Genomic DNA, 16616 nt, shown 5'->3' with positions numbered 1-16616 from the left:
GTTACCAAAATTTCAGATTTGCCGATGTGGAAACCTTCGTTGCCACCGTTTGGGTCCGTACGTAAAAAATTGTAACGAACGACATTCGGTCTGTTGGAAAACAATTGACGGTTTTACCATGGGTTTCACCATGCGGTTGAATTTCATGCTTTTAATATGAGATAATCGGAGCTCGCGATCGGTGTGATTGATGATACACTTTAGATGGTGACATACCGTGTTGCAAATGAAAACTGCCGAAGATTTCACAATCTATTCTTAGATGGAAGTAATAGCGTGACTGGCACAAGAAATTATAAAATGATCTTTACATTATGAATGAATATGAAAATAACATGTTGAAAATTTCATATTTTTACTTGCAAACCACCTGGACGAACCACGCGCGACGAGATTCGTGGTAAGTAACCGGGTAAGCAACGAAGGCTGCAGGTAAGGTAAGGTAAGACGGGTAAGACCGAGCTTTACCGCCACCTACATATCGTGGCTGGAAACGCGGAACGGAAAAAGCTGCAGTTAGCTGCTTACAACTGTTTCGCCACCTTTGGATATACCAGGACGCTCAGGACGCGTGCGACGGCCGACGGGTGGGTGAAGCACCTCTCGTGCGTCGGTCACACATGCAAGCGTAGGCGTGTGTTACGTATGTATGTATATGCAATGTACGCGCACATGCATAGCGTGCAAAGAAACGAGAAACACACGCCGGCGACGACGCACGCGGATGAATATGAGAGTGTACGGTTGGTGCGTAACGCGCGTGCAATGCAACAACGATCGGCATGGAAACCCCTGGAGTCTCATGTATGACACGCACAAGGCGCGTATTCGTCTGCTTGCAGCTGCTACCCGATGTGTCGAAAACTCGGTATTCTTAACGTGTGTTGCCGTCATTGCGCACGTGTATTATTGGCGACTAGAATAAAGGAAGCCACGGTTACGAGTGCGGCGCGTGTCGCGTGGCGTCCCGAGTGTCGGCAACCCAAGAGGAAGAGGAACCTCTGTCGTCAATCAGCTACTACTCGCAGGGTCGCAGATCTTTGCGGTTCTTCTAACGATAATACATATACCGGGGAAATTATTACGTCGGGTTGGCCGCGTATTCGCGAGAAGAGATTCCGACTATCAGCAATCTCGCGTTACTACCGAATACTGATAGCGCCGCGTGCTCAAGCGTTGCGTTACACTGCTAACCGGCATTGCAAACGGCTTAATAATTCTTGAAAGAAAGAGACAAAAGCGGAGCGGGCGCTAACGCAAGTGGCAGTGAGCGAAGGGAGGGAAAGGGAAGAGCGGCGGGAGGGGGATTAGGTGGTAGGAGGAAAGTGCGGGAGATTTTTTCGTTTAAACTACAAACACCTCCTCCTTACGCGTCGAGGAAGCTCGTTAGTTAGGCTCGATTCGCAGACCAAGGAGGGAGTCCGATAGCGACCGCGGAGTATTATACGCAGTATACAGTCGTTGCGAAAACGTTCGACGTTTCACTGTGTCGGGCACAGTACGCGCGATAATCCCGTAGAAGAGTCTTCCTGTCGTACAAAGAACGCGGTACCCCGACGACGCGGAGTAGGGCATACAAACAATACATAGCCGTAAGTGGAAACGGAAGTGAGTGCGGAGTCGTCGAAAAGGAGGAGCAGGAAGAAGAACAAGAAGAAGAAGAAGAAGAAGAAGAGGAGGAGGACCATCGACAGGACCTCGATATGCCGGAACGATTCACGGTTACGCCGGCGACTAGCGCGCCTCCACCCAAGGAACCCGTTTCTATCGATGTGAGTTTCGGTGAGTAATCGATTGGCAGTTAAAAAAAACAAAAAAAAAAACAAAAGAAAAGAAACCGCAAATCACCCGACGGTACAGATCGAGGTGGCGGAGACGCTCCGTAATGTAAACATTGCGCGGAGTTTCAAGACCGTCTTTTATAAAGCTCATACTTTACTCCTATCCTTCGCTCCTGCATCGTATCGCCTTGCGTGCATAGGTGGACCCCAACGACGATCGATACGCTTGTGTATCGTAGAAACAGGGATTATGAGGTAGGTGTGATGAACAAACTACAGCGAGAATCGGGTCTCTCAGAATCTATAATCTGTGTGCAGTTTGCGATGTCTCGCAGCACAGTTTTGGGATTTTTACCGCCCAATTCAGCCGATCGGACTACCGCTCGACCGTTCTGCGATACGGTGAACGAGGAAAATACAAGTAACACAGGTCTGCAACCAAAGAACAGCACACGTTTTCTGTACTGTTTCGTTTAGATTTTCACTCACTGAAACCGGGAAAAGTACTCAAAAAGTTCTATCGCGTCAGGTTATTTCTTGAACTAACACCCCGTGTTTTGCAAAAACATTGTACGTGACGAAGGGGAATGGAAGTGATTTTTGGATTCAGTAGACTCGAAAACGTAAAATCTACCAAAAACATCTCGTGCAGCTGAAGAAAAATATTTTTTTGCAGACCTGCGTAATCACGCGTTATTGTACAGTCTCTAGTCAGTGGCATCCGCGTCTGGTTGATAACAGCGTGTAAAGCAACGGGTGTGATGCGATTGCAGAATGATGCTGCCTGTGCACGTGTTGTAACCGCTGGACTGCGGTACACTCTGTGTGTACATGTACTCGTATGTAAATAACGTGCGTGTACATAGACGTTAAGTATGTATACATGCATGCATGGGCGCAAACGAGTCGTCATCGAGGTACTCGGAGATGGAACTTTTTCCGAGTTATTGTAAACCAGCCAGGAGAAGCTGACATCCCGCCGCCTGGACGGCGTTGCGATCAGAGTTGTGGGAGACCCCAGTTCGTTGTATTTTTAGGTTTGAATAATATCTGGGCACGGCGCTCCGGTTTTAAAGCTTAAACCCGCTCTGTACGTGCGATTACACGCGAGAACCGTCTAGGAGTTACCGCAAGCTTACAGGTACTCACATCGTACGTATACCTACGTAATACGAGACGTACCTGTGCGACTTACGCCGCGTGGTCGGGAACGCGTTCGTACTCTATGGTTTTGCCAGTGGATGGTACATGTACCTATGGAGTAATAACGCCTGAGCCGATGATCGATAACTCAGCCCTCGGTCCTTCTCCTTTTCCGCCACCTTTGCTTGGGTGGTGAAAAGTGCGAAAGGTTCTCTTCGAAATCGAGCCGCTGCCGCATGAGCGTTGGAACGATGCTTTGAGAACTGTAAAAGTCTTGCGTTCTCTTCTTATTTGGTTATGCGAACGTCATTTTAGATTTGCTTGTTATAAGTTGGTTGATCGTTTCATACCGACGATCGTTTCAAATCCGAATTTGAAGGATGTATAAGAAAATTTGAATTGTGTGATCGACGTTCGATCTCCGAGACTTGACGCAGTCTCGTGCAGGTTTCGTGTCGTGGGATTTGTATCAGAGTTGTTTATTTCGCGTTGCACGGAATCGAAAGACTGCACGCCGTTTACAACATCGTGTTTTTATGGTTTCACCCACCCGCAACGCGTTTTACCAATACCCAAACCTCTGGAATAAAACCGTTGAGAACCGAAAATAATCCGATCGTACAAATTGTTTGACATTTCAGTGAAGAAGAAGACCGTTGATCAGTTAATTGACCCGGGTCAATCGGGTCGATAACGGGGCGAGAGCACCGCAATAATTTCGTTTCATGTTTTTTCGACCTTGCGAAACCAGATCCGCGCGTCATAATATTCTAAAAAGCGTAAGCATTACGTGTCGGAATCTGCCCGCCAGCATTCGGCGCAGAGTCTAGCCACGCTACCAGACCTGCAGGAAGTCGAACAGGGCCGATCTTGCATGAAGGTAAACACGACGACGACGACGACGAAAGTCGGGGGCGGTGACGAGACGAGTTTCGAGACTGCAACTTCCCGGTGGCATTCTGCCAGCCCGACGGACCAAATCTATGTTTATCAACGTCGCGTTACAACGAGCGACCTGCGGCACGCTGCCACAATGTGCGTCGTCGCAGCAGCTGATCAGAGCTTTACGAATGCACTATTTTCATTGGCTTTGTGTTTACACGAGCGCGTTGATTCTCAGGTTTGAGATTGCAAAAAGCGAAAGTCTTCTTGCAGATAAAGTCGTGCACAAACAACCCTTGCACTTGGCACCGAATCGCCTGAAGATGCCGACCACAATCATTCCACTATTTGACTACATTCGATTATACGGAAGTTAGCAAGTGGAGAAATTTTCAAATTGCACGTACCTGAAACCGGTATAACGAAGACGATTGAGAGGCTGCTGTAATTAGTCTTTAGTGACTGAGTAAAATGAATTACTTATTTTCTCTATTGTCAAAGCCTATACAGCAATGATGCAAAAATGCCGCAGCCAGTGCAATTATCTGCATGCAATGCCAAACAAAACTGTCCAAAAACTTCTGTATTTCATGCGAAAATAACTGGAGGAAATGTATTTCTGCAATAAATAGTAATTCGAGTATGGAAATACATTTCTTGGCATAATTCTTGCGTAAAATTAATTTTTTTGGGTACTTGTATTCGGCATTTCACATAGAATCGCGCTGACTGCGGCATTTTTGTGTCACTGATACGTAGACTTTGATACTAGTCAAAACAAGTGACATTACACGCGGTTGGTTTATGAAGTACTTTTACGGGAATCCATTTCAAATTATTCTTTCGTAAAACATCGATTCTATTTGAAATCTTTTGCGACGTGATCCTTTTGATGTAAAAATATTCGCTCTGGTCAGCAACAACCGATAAATATCACATGATTTAATAATCGAATAATTTGCAAAGTATCACCTCAAAGCCCGCCTCGCGGCGTAATAAGAGAATTACAAATCTGCACGATATTTATTCAGCCCTAGCTGACCAGAGCGCACTTTCCGACAATAGCACCATTATTTTATGATAAATTCCAAATCGGTTCAAAGGTTTAGCAAAGAATGCGATAGATTCTCGTAAAAACTCTTACTTTTAAAACGGTCGTGACGTGATTAAGCCTGAATAGTTCCTCTCCTCCGTTGACTGTATATAATTGATAATTATTCGATGAGAATACAAGTCAATTATGCATTGCGGTCAAATTTTACCTACTATCGTTTGTAAATCGATGACGTAGGTATAAGACCGTCAAGAGCTACGGATGGCATATAATATAGTCACGTTTATTGACTTTGGACGTAAGGAATATTTTCAGGCGACTGGAATCAATTTGACTTTGAATTAGTTCTGTGCAGTCAATGAGTGAAATCTGCAGATTGCACTGTGCAGAGCATTATTGGAGAATGTCCTCGTGACGTCAGAGCATGTTTGTCGGCGCCATTTCATCATCAGATAACCCAAGTTTTTAATATTAATGGAGGCGAATCGTAATTTTTGGTGCTTCGAATTACTCGTGTCACATAAATTAATTAACCATAATCAGTAATCTATGCACCTGTTCTACCATCCTCACGCGAAAAAACACGGCCAAAGGTCAGCTGTCAGCCTGGTTGGATTAGTTTTGATTTTTTTCCATCAGATGTCGCATTGTAAAGTGACAATCCCAATACTTGGAATAAAGTTCGTACGACTCTCGGCAAATGTCCAAAAACGATGAAAATAGCAAACAATGGAGATTGATTGAGGTTGTCCAGCCCACCGGTGGATGGCTTGGATAACGTGCATTAAGGTCATGTAGTACGCCTACCCTTACCGACCGAGCAAACTCCCCCTGTTTTTTTCCTATATACGAAGTAGACGAACGACAACGGAAAGAGTTGAAAACTCGACAAAGCTGAAGCTAGCAGCCAGAATTAGGAGCAAAACGTTCTAATGTTCATTCAAATAAGGTAGCGAAGACCGAAAATCAAAATTTTTTCCAACACTTTGTAGCCCCCAATACTTTTACAGAATGAAGAGGATAAAGCTAAACTCTGACCGCTAGCTTCAGCTTCATGAAATTTCTACGACGCATCGCTCTTTTCGTTTCGTTTGTTTACACATGACTTCGACGGAGGCGATTCCGTATTGGCACGAAGAACGTTAATTAATCAGCGCGTACGTATTATAGTTCCGTATAGCAATGACAAACGAGCGCGATCTTTCCCACGCAGCGACGACAAGCGTCGGCGTAGTTCAAGCGGCGACGATCGTTCCGAGAGCAATTAAAACTGACTCGTTCACCCGCCACCCGCATCTCGAGACCCTCCGCAATAACAATTAGTAGATATATGCATGCAGGCTCAATTGCCAAGCCTGGGCGACAATCAAGTTACACACATGCGGACAATCGTATACCACGCACGCGTACAGTATATCTATCCACTTTGTAATTTACACATTACAGTGGAATAAATACCCACAAACTTACAATTTTTATTCCCCGAAAGAACGGGATTGAGTTTAATTGAGTTCAATTGCTTAGCGCCGTGGTGAAAGTTTTTCAACCCGCAATGAGATGTGCCGTACATATCGGTATGCACGTGTACACGCATGATGGAATTCCTAGGCGGTGATTGTGTTGTGCCTGTCATAATAACCGTATGGTATGTCAGTTGTCTGCAATTGTAACTTTTTTTTCTTTCCTTTTTTCTTTCTCGCGAATTCAATCGCCCAGTCTTTAATATTATGTACACATATTTACGGATTAGATATGTGTCAATAAGCATACCTACACAACTTGCTTTCGTACAACTCGTATTATTTAGGTATATACACACTATTCTGCAGCAGCGATGGATTGCGTAACCTCTTTTCAGTAGCCGCGCGGTTGCTCTTGCATTGCACGGAGGCGACCATAACAATTACTTTATTATTGTTCCAATTACTATTATTACGTGTACCCTACGTTCTAGTGTTTTCACACGCGATTCGCACCGGCGAGCAATTGTTGTTTGTTTTTTTCACTCTATTAGGTACACGTGTATATCGAAATTAAGGAATGGTGTAAGAAATGACAGAATTGAAAAAAAAGCAAATAACCCATTGCAGGAGAGAGAAAAATAATGTCAGCTCTCTTAGATATTATTTTCGGTGTATACGTGACATTCCTTTCTATACCTAAAAATCTGATTAAGTGATTTTTTTTTTATTCGAATACAAATTAGTCGTGGAAAACAAGAATATATATTACATATACAGTGCATACGTTTTTCAAGTTACACGAGAGACCCGATCTATAGATTTGAAGATTATCGTACACTCTACGAGCGAGTTTTTTTCCACTATAGTCCATCCCGTTTTATGTACAACACATTCTCGAACCATCAACCTGATTTGTGATTAAAAAACAGGAGTGGAAAAAAAAAAAAAAGAAAAAAGATCAATACAATGGACTCTGCTATTTTTGAGACAAGATACTTTCATTTGCATAACCGCATAAGTTGTTATCGAGAAACATCGTAATTTTATGATAATGTTTGCGATTCTTGATGTTGCAACGATGATTCTTACCCGTATATACAGTGGAATTTCAGAGAATTTAATATAATAATTACAGAATCGATTACTGACGTATCGCAATTATCATTTTATTCCATTTAGAAACTTGCGTAGAAACCGTGAAGTGAATATAACTTGACCACATTCACAGACAAAGTCTGAGCGGTGGAATTCTCTCGAGAAGAATCAAGACTAGAGATAATTTCAATGTCTTGTCAAAACAAACACATGCTGGTAGCTGGCTAGCTGGTGATAAAAATATATCTTCACAGACCGCGTACGAATTTTACTTGTCCGGTGACCGAAAAAGCAGCTCCTCGGTAAAGTGCATAGAGATTTATCACAGTTACGAGAAAAAAAATCCTTTCACGAATATTTCGATTAAGTATAAAATAAAACGGAGACGAAATTTGTGTTTCGTTAACCGTTTTTATTTTCATATTTAAACAATTGCAATTAAAAAAAAAAAATATCTTGTCCAATTGCCAAGTCACTATTTATAAACACTTGTATGTATGTATGTATACATACATTCGAAGATTTTCCGCTTGATATGGTTCGAGCAATGGATGAATATGCGGAGTAACAAGGATATAGTAATAATAATTATAATAACGACGGTGAATAAATATAAAAAAAAAAAATACAATGCAAAGAGAAGCAAGTCACGTTGAAACAAAGGTAATAAAAATACAACGTGTAAAATTTGTCTCTCCGTCAAATTTTACGCCCGACGAACAGCTCGTTTAAATCTTACACGGCCATGCGTACCTGTAATACAATGTACATACCTTGAATGTACGATATTCGTACATGTATGCAAATGTGTAGCTAGCACCCAACACCTCCATTCGCGTTTTATATCCTTTGCGGGTACATCAATTTCGAGGCGAGTATCGAAAGGCAATTTTCGCACGGAATTTATCGATAAAATATCTTTTTCGCGAGTCGATGTGTACAAGAAGAAAAGGAAAAAAGAATCACGTCAACATGCCCCCGGCGATTTGAATCATAAACGTATGAAATTATTTTTCGCAATGTTTTACGCATCGCCTGATTTATAAGATTGGTCACAATTGTCATTGATCCGAGTTTTCAGCTCCGTCGATCTGTCGGATTGTAAACTCACTAACGGGCGAAAGGCAGAATTAGTTATTCTTATACATTGAGTGTGAGTGCATTTAAATTTGCACTGTAAAAAAAGTTACGACAGTCAAGTGCGTATAATCGGCTGCCGGCAATCAGCGAAGTTGCGTAATTTAAGAACTTATTTACTTATGTATATTATATATATATATATATATATATATATATATATATATATATATATATATATATATATATATATATATATATATATATATATATATATATACACATCTCACACCTAACTTCTATTCCTGCAGTAAAATAAGTCGTTGGACTCGGTTAATTATGCATACGTGTATATACATGTGTCAAGTGTAAGTATAGACATGGATGATTATATGTACATACATTAATACATTACCGGTAAATGCATTAGTGGTATACCTATATCGATTCCATATACCTGCAGCGGGGTATGAGCTTGAATTTCGCCCACAAGACGTATCATTTCGTTTTTTCATGCCTGTAATACGTATGTTCGCAAATTCCTTGTAAATAACGGAACATGTGGCTGCAGTGAAAGGACATTATAGTTGAGAATGTCGCGCGGTAATAATCTTATCTTTCTTAATATATATAAATCTCGTGTCACGATGTTTGTCCTCAATGGACTCCTAAACCACTTAACCGATTATAATAAAATACGCACACCATGTGCAGTTCGATCCAACTTGAGAGATAGGATAGTTTAAATCTCAAATTATAGTCGCAATTATAATATATTGCTAATTATTTGTCTGTTATTATTCGACAGTCACAATTATCTGTTAACTCCGAATGATTCTAACAGATGTCGATACCTTTCGACTGGGTTGAGTAAGTAATCAATAGATGGCGCTGCTATGGTAAATCTACGAACGTGTCATATAAGCTACATTTTAACAGCATAACTAGCAACCCATCCCGGCTTCGCACGGGCATATAATAATATAATAAAAGAAAATACACAATGTTTACAGTGAGTTTCTAGAAAAATAACATTTATATTATTACTTAATATTATTATATGCCCGTGCGAAGCCGGGATGGGCTGCTAGTAATAATATATATCGACTATAATTGAGGGGGGAGAATTAATGGAACGTTAATTATTTTATATTAACTCGTGGGAATAATTAAACATTATTTATCATACAGCAACATCCCATAATAACTATATGCCTGTTATAATACAGACGTTATATGGTATAAATATATTCATCGCATTGACGAGAGAGAGAGAGAGAGAGAGAGAGAGAGAGAGAGAGAGAGAAAATTCAATTAAAAGGTATTACGAAAATTTTCTACCTGTACTTTTTATGAGTGTATTTATAAAATGTCAACGAGTTGAAAATGAAAAGTTTTCAACAACCTTGGTATCTACAAACTACACGTGTTATAAAACTTGTTAGAAACGTGTCGAATGAGTTACAACGGCGTTGTCGTAATACGCATATAGACCAAAGTTAAAGTATTATACGGCGTGTTTTGTGTTTCTCTCTCTTCTTTTTTTTTTTTTTTTTTCTTCTTTAACGGAAGCCAACGCGGTATAACTTTCGTTCGATTTGCATGGCAGAAAAACGGTATGTTATAAGAAGAAAAAGACCTTTGTGTAATTACATGAACGATGAATTATATGCCTAATATATACATGTGAAGAAGAAAAGAAGAAAAAAAGAAAATGTAAAGTACGCCGCAGCCAAGCCATGATTATGATAAAGATATGTATCGCCGACGCCGTAATCCGTCTTTCAACGCGATCGCCGTGCAATCGAGGGATCAGGTGGAAATTATTATATCGCGAAACAAAACACCACCCCTCCTCTTCCTATCTTTTAATCGCCTCTATATACCTATGGTTACCTGTAACGAACGCGAGATAGCGATACGCAATTATAGTACATAATATGTCGCATCACAGCAAAATTTATGGTTGCGTAATAGCAGCGTGCAATATCTACTCCTCAATTCCGCAAAATTCACCGAGATAATTTGACCTGTTATATTTTTCACAGAACTCTTAGCGTGTTAGATACCGAGTGAATTCCTAACGACTGCATGCTCCGTCGTCTGCTGGAATTCAATGCGCACGCGCTGTAATTCGAGAGGAGATTGTTCGTCAGGGGGACCAACCGTAATTAATTCAGACGGCAGTTCGCCGCGATGTATGTAACGTATAGTGTTGCACGATATTCTCTGAAACATCGATGTCTCATATCGATATGTATCGCGTTCTTCGATATCGATGTATTGCTGTTCAAACATCGATATACAAAATATCGACGAAAATATATTACTTGGAATAAGAGCTACACGTCTGCTTTAGTTTCAGTTATGTATTTGAGACTTATTTTGGCGTTAGAATTATTTAGCCTGTATAACATTTTACCGTACGTAAAGTTTCATATAGTTGGCTAAATAGAATTTACAATAACTCGATAATTGAATTTATCCTACAACGATACACTTGAGGTAGAAAACTCCATTTAATATTACTATTTGAGGTTTTTTTAAATCGAATTATTCTCAGTTTATTTTTTGAGAGGTAGAATTTTGATACATTCTTTTTGGTATTGCAGTAAAGGTATCGATACTATACGGATTATCGAGGACGTAAAATATCGATATTTTGACCTCTAGTTATCGATATGAGTAAATATCGATAGATGTCGTGCAACACTGAATTGTAACGTGAAAAATTTTGACAGTTTTCGGTGGCAGTTTCGTTCGATTCGTAACTGTCAAAAGTTTTTAGGTTAGAGACAGTTGGTTGCCCTGGTAAACAATTGCTACCGGTTAGCAGCGCATACGCATTAAATTTTATCATACGGCAGAGCGTGCAGTCGTTAGGAATTCACTCTGTACGTTACATCCAAAGAAAAGGATTCGTTATTGTTATTATTATTTTCCTATTTATTCGACTCAAGTTTTGGCAAACCTTCAGGAGAGAGAAGCGCGTTCTTTTTTTTTCTCTCTTACTTTCTTTCATTATCAGATTACTTTGCAATGTCAAGTGAATGTCACCGATTGTTTCCCTTAAAATTAAGCACGTATTAGGGACTAATTCTATTTATCAAATCGATCCGCATGTAAGCCGTATACTTTTAACTTACCCTGTACGCTCTTCTGAAACAAATCTATGAAATTCAAATGGCGGGCGTGAATTCCAGGCATTATTCGAGTCACGAAAATTCGACAAATTGGCCTTAAGCCATTATACCAGTGTAAATATAGTGTATACGCACAGCGGTACGAAAGGGTGCTCGCTATATTCCAACTCTGCATTTCAAGGTGAAGCAACTAGTCATGCGTGTAATACAGTTTTTTTTTTTCACATACACCCACTTGCAACTGATCCATAAACGAGCAATCCTCCACATTACTGACTATCATTTGCGCAACCGCAGGATCGCGTTTCATCGAATGTCGATTCTGTCGTTGTCTTTTAAAGAATGTTTAATTCACGTATGTACAATGTACGTATTTATTTCGTAGATTAAGAATTTCATAAACACTTGAAAATCTGCGTACCCAGAACAGCCTCAGAATATTTATTTTTTTCCCCAGATCACTGACTTCAATATCGTGTAGTATTTTATTACACTTCGTATTAAAAACTGCACCGAACTTGCATGCCGCTGGATAATATCTGTGTAAATTATGCTCGCGGGAATTTACGTATTACATATGTATAGGTGAACATAACTCTGTAAAAAGCGTGTGTAGAGATACGCGTTATCTTTGTAGATAGCAGGTATATCATCTCATCCGCGGGGTTTCATCGACCAATCGGCTAGGCGGGGCCCCCCTACAGAGGGGCGAGAAACTTGCAGGGGGTGAGCTTAAGTCTATGACTATAGGCGGACTACGCCGTCAGCAACTCCTCGCCTCTTGTACAGGTCTCACCTAAATTCCCTCGTTATCGTTATTATTATTATCATTATCATCATCATCATCATCATCGTCAATATTGTTATTATCGTTGTTGTTGTCGTCATTGTTGTTATTATCATTGTCATTGCACGCTGTGAAAAAGGTCTTGACAAACATTGATTTCACATTCGTATTTCTCGTATAGACGTGTATCTAGATGATAAAATTGAATTTGATAAAGAAAGAATGTCGAAAATATCGCACGCTTGTAATATAATAAACTCGGAGGAATTTGATAGTAGTATAAGAATATTAAATACGTATAAAAAGTTCGCGGAGTGTCAATTTTATTACATTATTATATGAACGTATAATATTAGTACGTGTATTGTATAATCGATGAATTAATTCACCCATCTATATAGTAATTTATTAACATTATATTCAAAATTTAACTCATTGTCAGACGACTTGTATAAAGTTGACCGTTTTGACTCGGGGACTTTCTCTTACCTTAGATGTAATTAGACGAGCCTCGCTGGAGAGACACCTTATCGAAATTTTTCTTTTATCACATGTACGTTCTTGGTTCAACACATTTTTCACCTGACTGTACTTCGCGCAGATTCTTAATCAAGAAAAGTTCAATAAACTTTCTACAACGTGAATGAATGAAAATTCACGTAGAAGGCCGGGAATACGGCCTTGCTCGGCTATGGGTGCGTGCTTTATGGTGGACGGAAGTTGTATGGTTGCTGAGAGTAACCTTTTCTTTTTTTGTCACATCGCAACAGGTTACATGTTTGTACGAAATAAAGCTACGCTGATACTTCATTTAACCAACTCGTTTTTCATTCTCAATCGACCTAAAAACCTAGTCAAAAAGTCATAAAATGTAAGTTGAAAATTTGTGCGGATTATTTTTTTCGTATCGTGATTCAATTAATCATTGTTCATAAAAATCAGTACCGAGAACAAAATACGGAGGTTAAGGTGATGAGATACTCCTATTTTGGTAAGAAAAACTGTTATCCAAATTTCTCCGAGACGATTAATCTTTAGTATAAAAGAGGAGAACGGCCAACTGCAAAATTGTTAGGCGCGGTTTGCTGTTGATTCGTGAAGGATTAAATTTGGCCAGGATAAGCGGCGACCTCTAAATATTTTCCTACCTCCTCCCGGTTATACGACAATTTTTTGTATCCAGTATTTGTCACAAATTTTCCCAGTGACACATTAAAACGTAAGAATAGAAAAAAACGTTAAAAAATTAACTACCCTAGTGTATATATATATATATATGTATACGATATATCTTGCGATTATACAACACGGAGCCGGGACTCCCTGCTTTTTCCCTTCGAATTTTTCTCCATCGCAACCAAAGAAAAAATTCTCCGCGCATCGCGCTTTGATATTACATTGGAGGATTGAGTTTCGGGAGTTTTTTTTTTTTTTTTCTTTGTTTTCTTTACGATGACCTTGGGACTGACCGGCTCGTGACCCTGTCGTTTGTCCGTGCGTGTATACGGTATCAATGAAAGAGCTAGACATCCTCCCGTTTTTTCCACCCTCCGTTTCTCCGCCGTTCATCTTGTCCTTATTTTCTCCCTCTTGGCCGCCACGCGCCACGACGACGACACTTTGGGAATAAAACAATTCGTCCTCCTCTGGATGGTCCCCTGCTGCTGATCCTGCAGGACTCGGAAAATGGGGAATTCTTCGTCGCGTTTAGAGGGCACGCGATCTCAGGGGTTACAAAGGTGATTATCGAAAGTCGAGCCACGGCTGCAATTAGCGGAAGGTTGGACTTGGAGCTTTGCTGTGTGTCGGAGAACGCGGAGAACGCGGAGAACTCGAAGAATCGAGCTGACGTATAACTTGGTCACGTTTTTCATAATCTGACAGGCGCAAGGAGAGGAAGAAGCGTTCGATGTGATAACGTTGTTGGGAAAGTACACCGAAACCGCTGGCGTCAGGAAATATCACCCGAGTTAATTTATACATAGAGGCCCATTTTTAGGGACTTAATAATTGAGATGCTTAGGGTAAAGAAAGTCGAGTCGAAACGATGCCGAAAAGCATGTAGTGAAGAACTGACGTTAATAAAGCTCGATTAGATAAAAACAAGGTTTCTTCGATGCAAAGAAACTGAAGAACGGTACATTATGTAACAAGGGAATAACTTCGACTTTTATTCCTGTGTTACATACAGGACTTTATTTCCGACTCAACTCTGGCCGCAATATTTATTTGATAATTAGGACTTTTAAGTTTGGCCTCGTATTTCCCGCTGATTGGGATTTGCGGGAAATATGAGAGAGTCAAAAAAGTTACGTTTGGGTTGAGTCGGGAAAAATGTATTTGCATAGAAAGATTTGGGTCGTCAACAATTTTCAAACATCGTAGTATTTTGACTTTTGTTCAAAAATGAAACAAGTATATATCCGTATAAACAATTTCAATAAATCAGAATTTGTTTTCGTGGTCAACGGATTATCGATGAATCGCGAAGACTTGAATTCTTATTCAGCTATTCGGTTTTTATAACCTAAAAAACGAGTAAAATCGATGTAAATAAGAGCTGCCGCACATACACCTGATAAACTAATGATTTATTTCGAGATATGTCAATCCCATGAATAATCCATTCAGTCACGTGACTTGTAGAGAATTCATTTACGAACAAAGTGAGCTTCCGCTTTTCGCATTTTGAATTTTTTTCATCCTCCTGCAATAAAGACCGTTTACTAACAAAATTTGTCACAACTTAAAATTACGAGCGATTGATACTAAACCTCTGCATTACATGAGGCTAAAATTACTCAAACGTTAACGAAACGAAACGTCAGGGAAAAATTATCACACATTCAACAATTTTAGAACAACTTTTATAAGAAGTTGGTTTTTCAAAATGAGAGTACGTTTCGTTTATCTTCACGGTTTACTAAATTTCAGACTTCTCTATAAAGATGCTAGGCAATCAATTTTCCCAAACACATTATACCGTTACCGTAACGTTACTAACTTCACCCTCGTCGCATTACATACCTAAATTTTTTCTTTCTTAAACTTTTCGACTAGACTGTACACCCGATGCGTTCACATTAATTCAGCTTCCAAGTCTTTCCTTCCTTCGTCACATTATCCTTACATGCTTATAAATGCGCAAGTTACAACCACCGATACCGTTGCACAAGTAGTTAGTTTTATAACTCAGCAGGTGTAGCATACCTGTACGGATACACGCACTCAGCGGCTCACGACGTCTCCAATGGTATAATAATAATAATAATAAACATAATGCACACACGCGACAGAGGACTTATGTAAAAATCGATTCGTCAATTGAATCGAAAGATACGCGATACGCGGATGGATGGATGGATGGATGGATGGGCCGTCCGTATATCTATAGAAAGAGCATCGTCGGATGGCCTTTTTACGCTGTATGTGTGAGGTGGAATAAAAGGTCGTAGGTCGAACCTCGCGTCGTCATGACGATGGACGGCGGCTCCGCTCGCTTCTTCCTTCCGGTGGCGCGTTTTCTATCCCGCGGATTTTCAAAGGCTTAACGAAACTTTCGCGGCAACCTCGACCTGTACACCTTCGTAATCAGGCTGCAGGAGTACTCGACTTACTTCGTACGGAATGAAGAACCAGGATTAAGAAGAATGGCGACGAAAATCAGCAAAGTATTCCTCATCGCCGCAATCGGAATACTGCAGACTATATACGTACATGTATGGTAGATGCATTGCTCGTTACCGGCCGCGCAAAATTTTTCGCTGTTGTACTAACGTAAGTTTACTGCACGTTTGCAATAACAATTGAACGCTAGAAATTCTATAAATGGTATGGATTGATGTTGGGTCATTGAGTTGAATTATGATATAATTGTATATATTATATAGGGTATAATGTACGAGGTAAGAACAATTTTATTGGCACGGGTTTTAGCCGTGATGATTAAATTAACCGTCGATATTGACCGAATTCTCTATTCGGAGTTGATTTAAAGAAAAAGAGAAAAAAATTTAAATAAATAAATAAAAGAATACGTACAGTATTGGTACGCCTGTGATTAAAAATACTAATCGTATAAATAATATCAGTTTATTAACCGTGTTTCAGGTCAATTGCTAAGCTGACAACAGTTGAAAGTCTATTCTAACACGTACAAGACTTTATAAATTAACATTTCTGAATTGCTGA

The 16616-nt window shown here is 40.0% G+C and overlaps 1 protein-coding gene across 2 annotated transcripts in view; it reads left to right on the top strand.

Moving 5' to 3' along the window:
- Window positions 1–1322: 1322 nt before the first annotated feature.
- The window catches only part of LOC124304991 (solute carrier family 12 member 4), a 75344-nt gene continuing 60050 nt past the window's right edge, over window positions 1323–16616 (top strand). The window contains exon 1 of one of the 2 annotated variants that reach the window (XM_046763914.1): window positions 1323–1782. In XM_046763914.1, coding sequence (XP_046619870.1) covers window positions 1704–1782 — 79 coding nt within the window. In that variant the 5' untranslated portion in view covers window positions 1323–1703. The remainder of the gene's footprint in view (window positions 1783–16616) is intronic. The other variant, XM_046763888.1, reaches the window with a different exon arrangement.

The sequence above is a fragment of the Neodiprion virginianus genome, chromosome 1, assembly GCF_021901495.1.
Source record: "Neodiprion virginianus isolate iyNeoVirg1 chromosome 1, iyNeoVirg1.1, whole genome shotgun sequence".
NCBI classification, from domain to species: Eukaryota; Metazoa; Arthropoda; class Insecta; order Hymenoptera; family Diprionidae; genus Neodiprion; species Neodiprion virginianus.
Note: the sequence above shows the minus strand (reverse complement) of the source record. Positions and strands in the feature narration are given on the sequence as shown.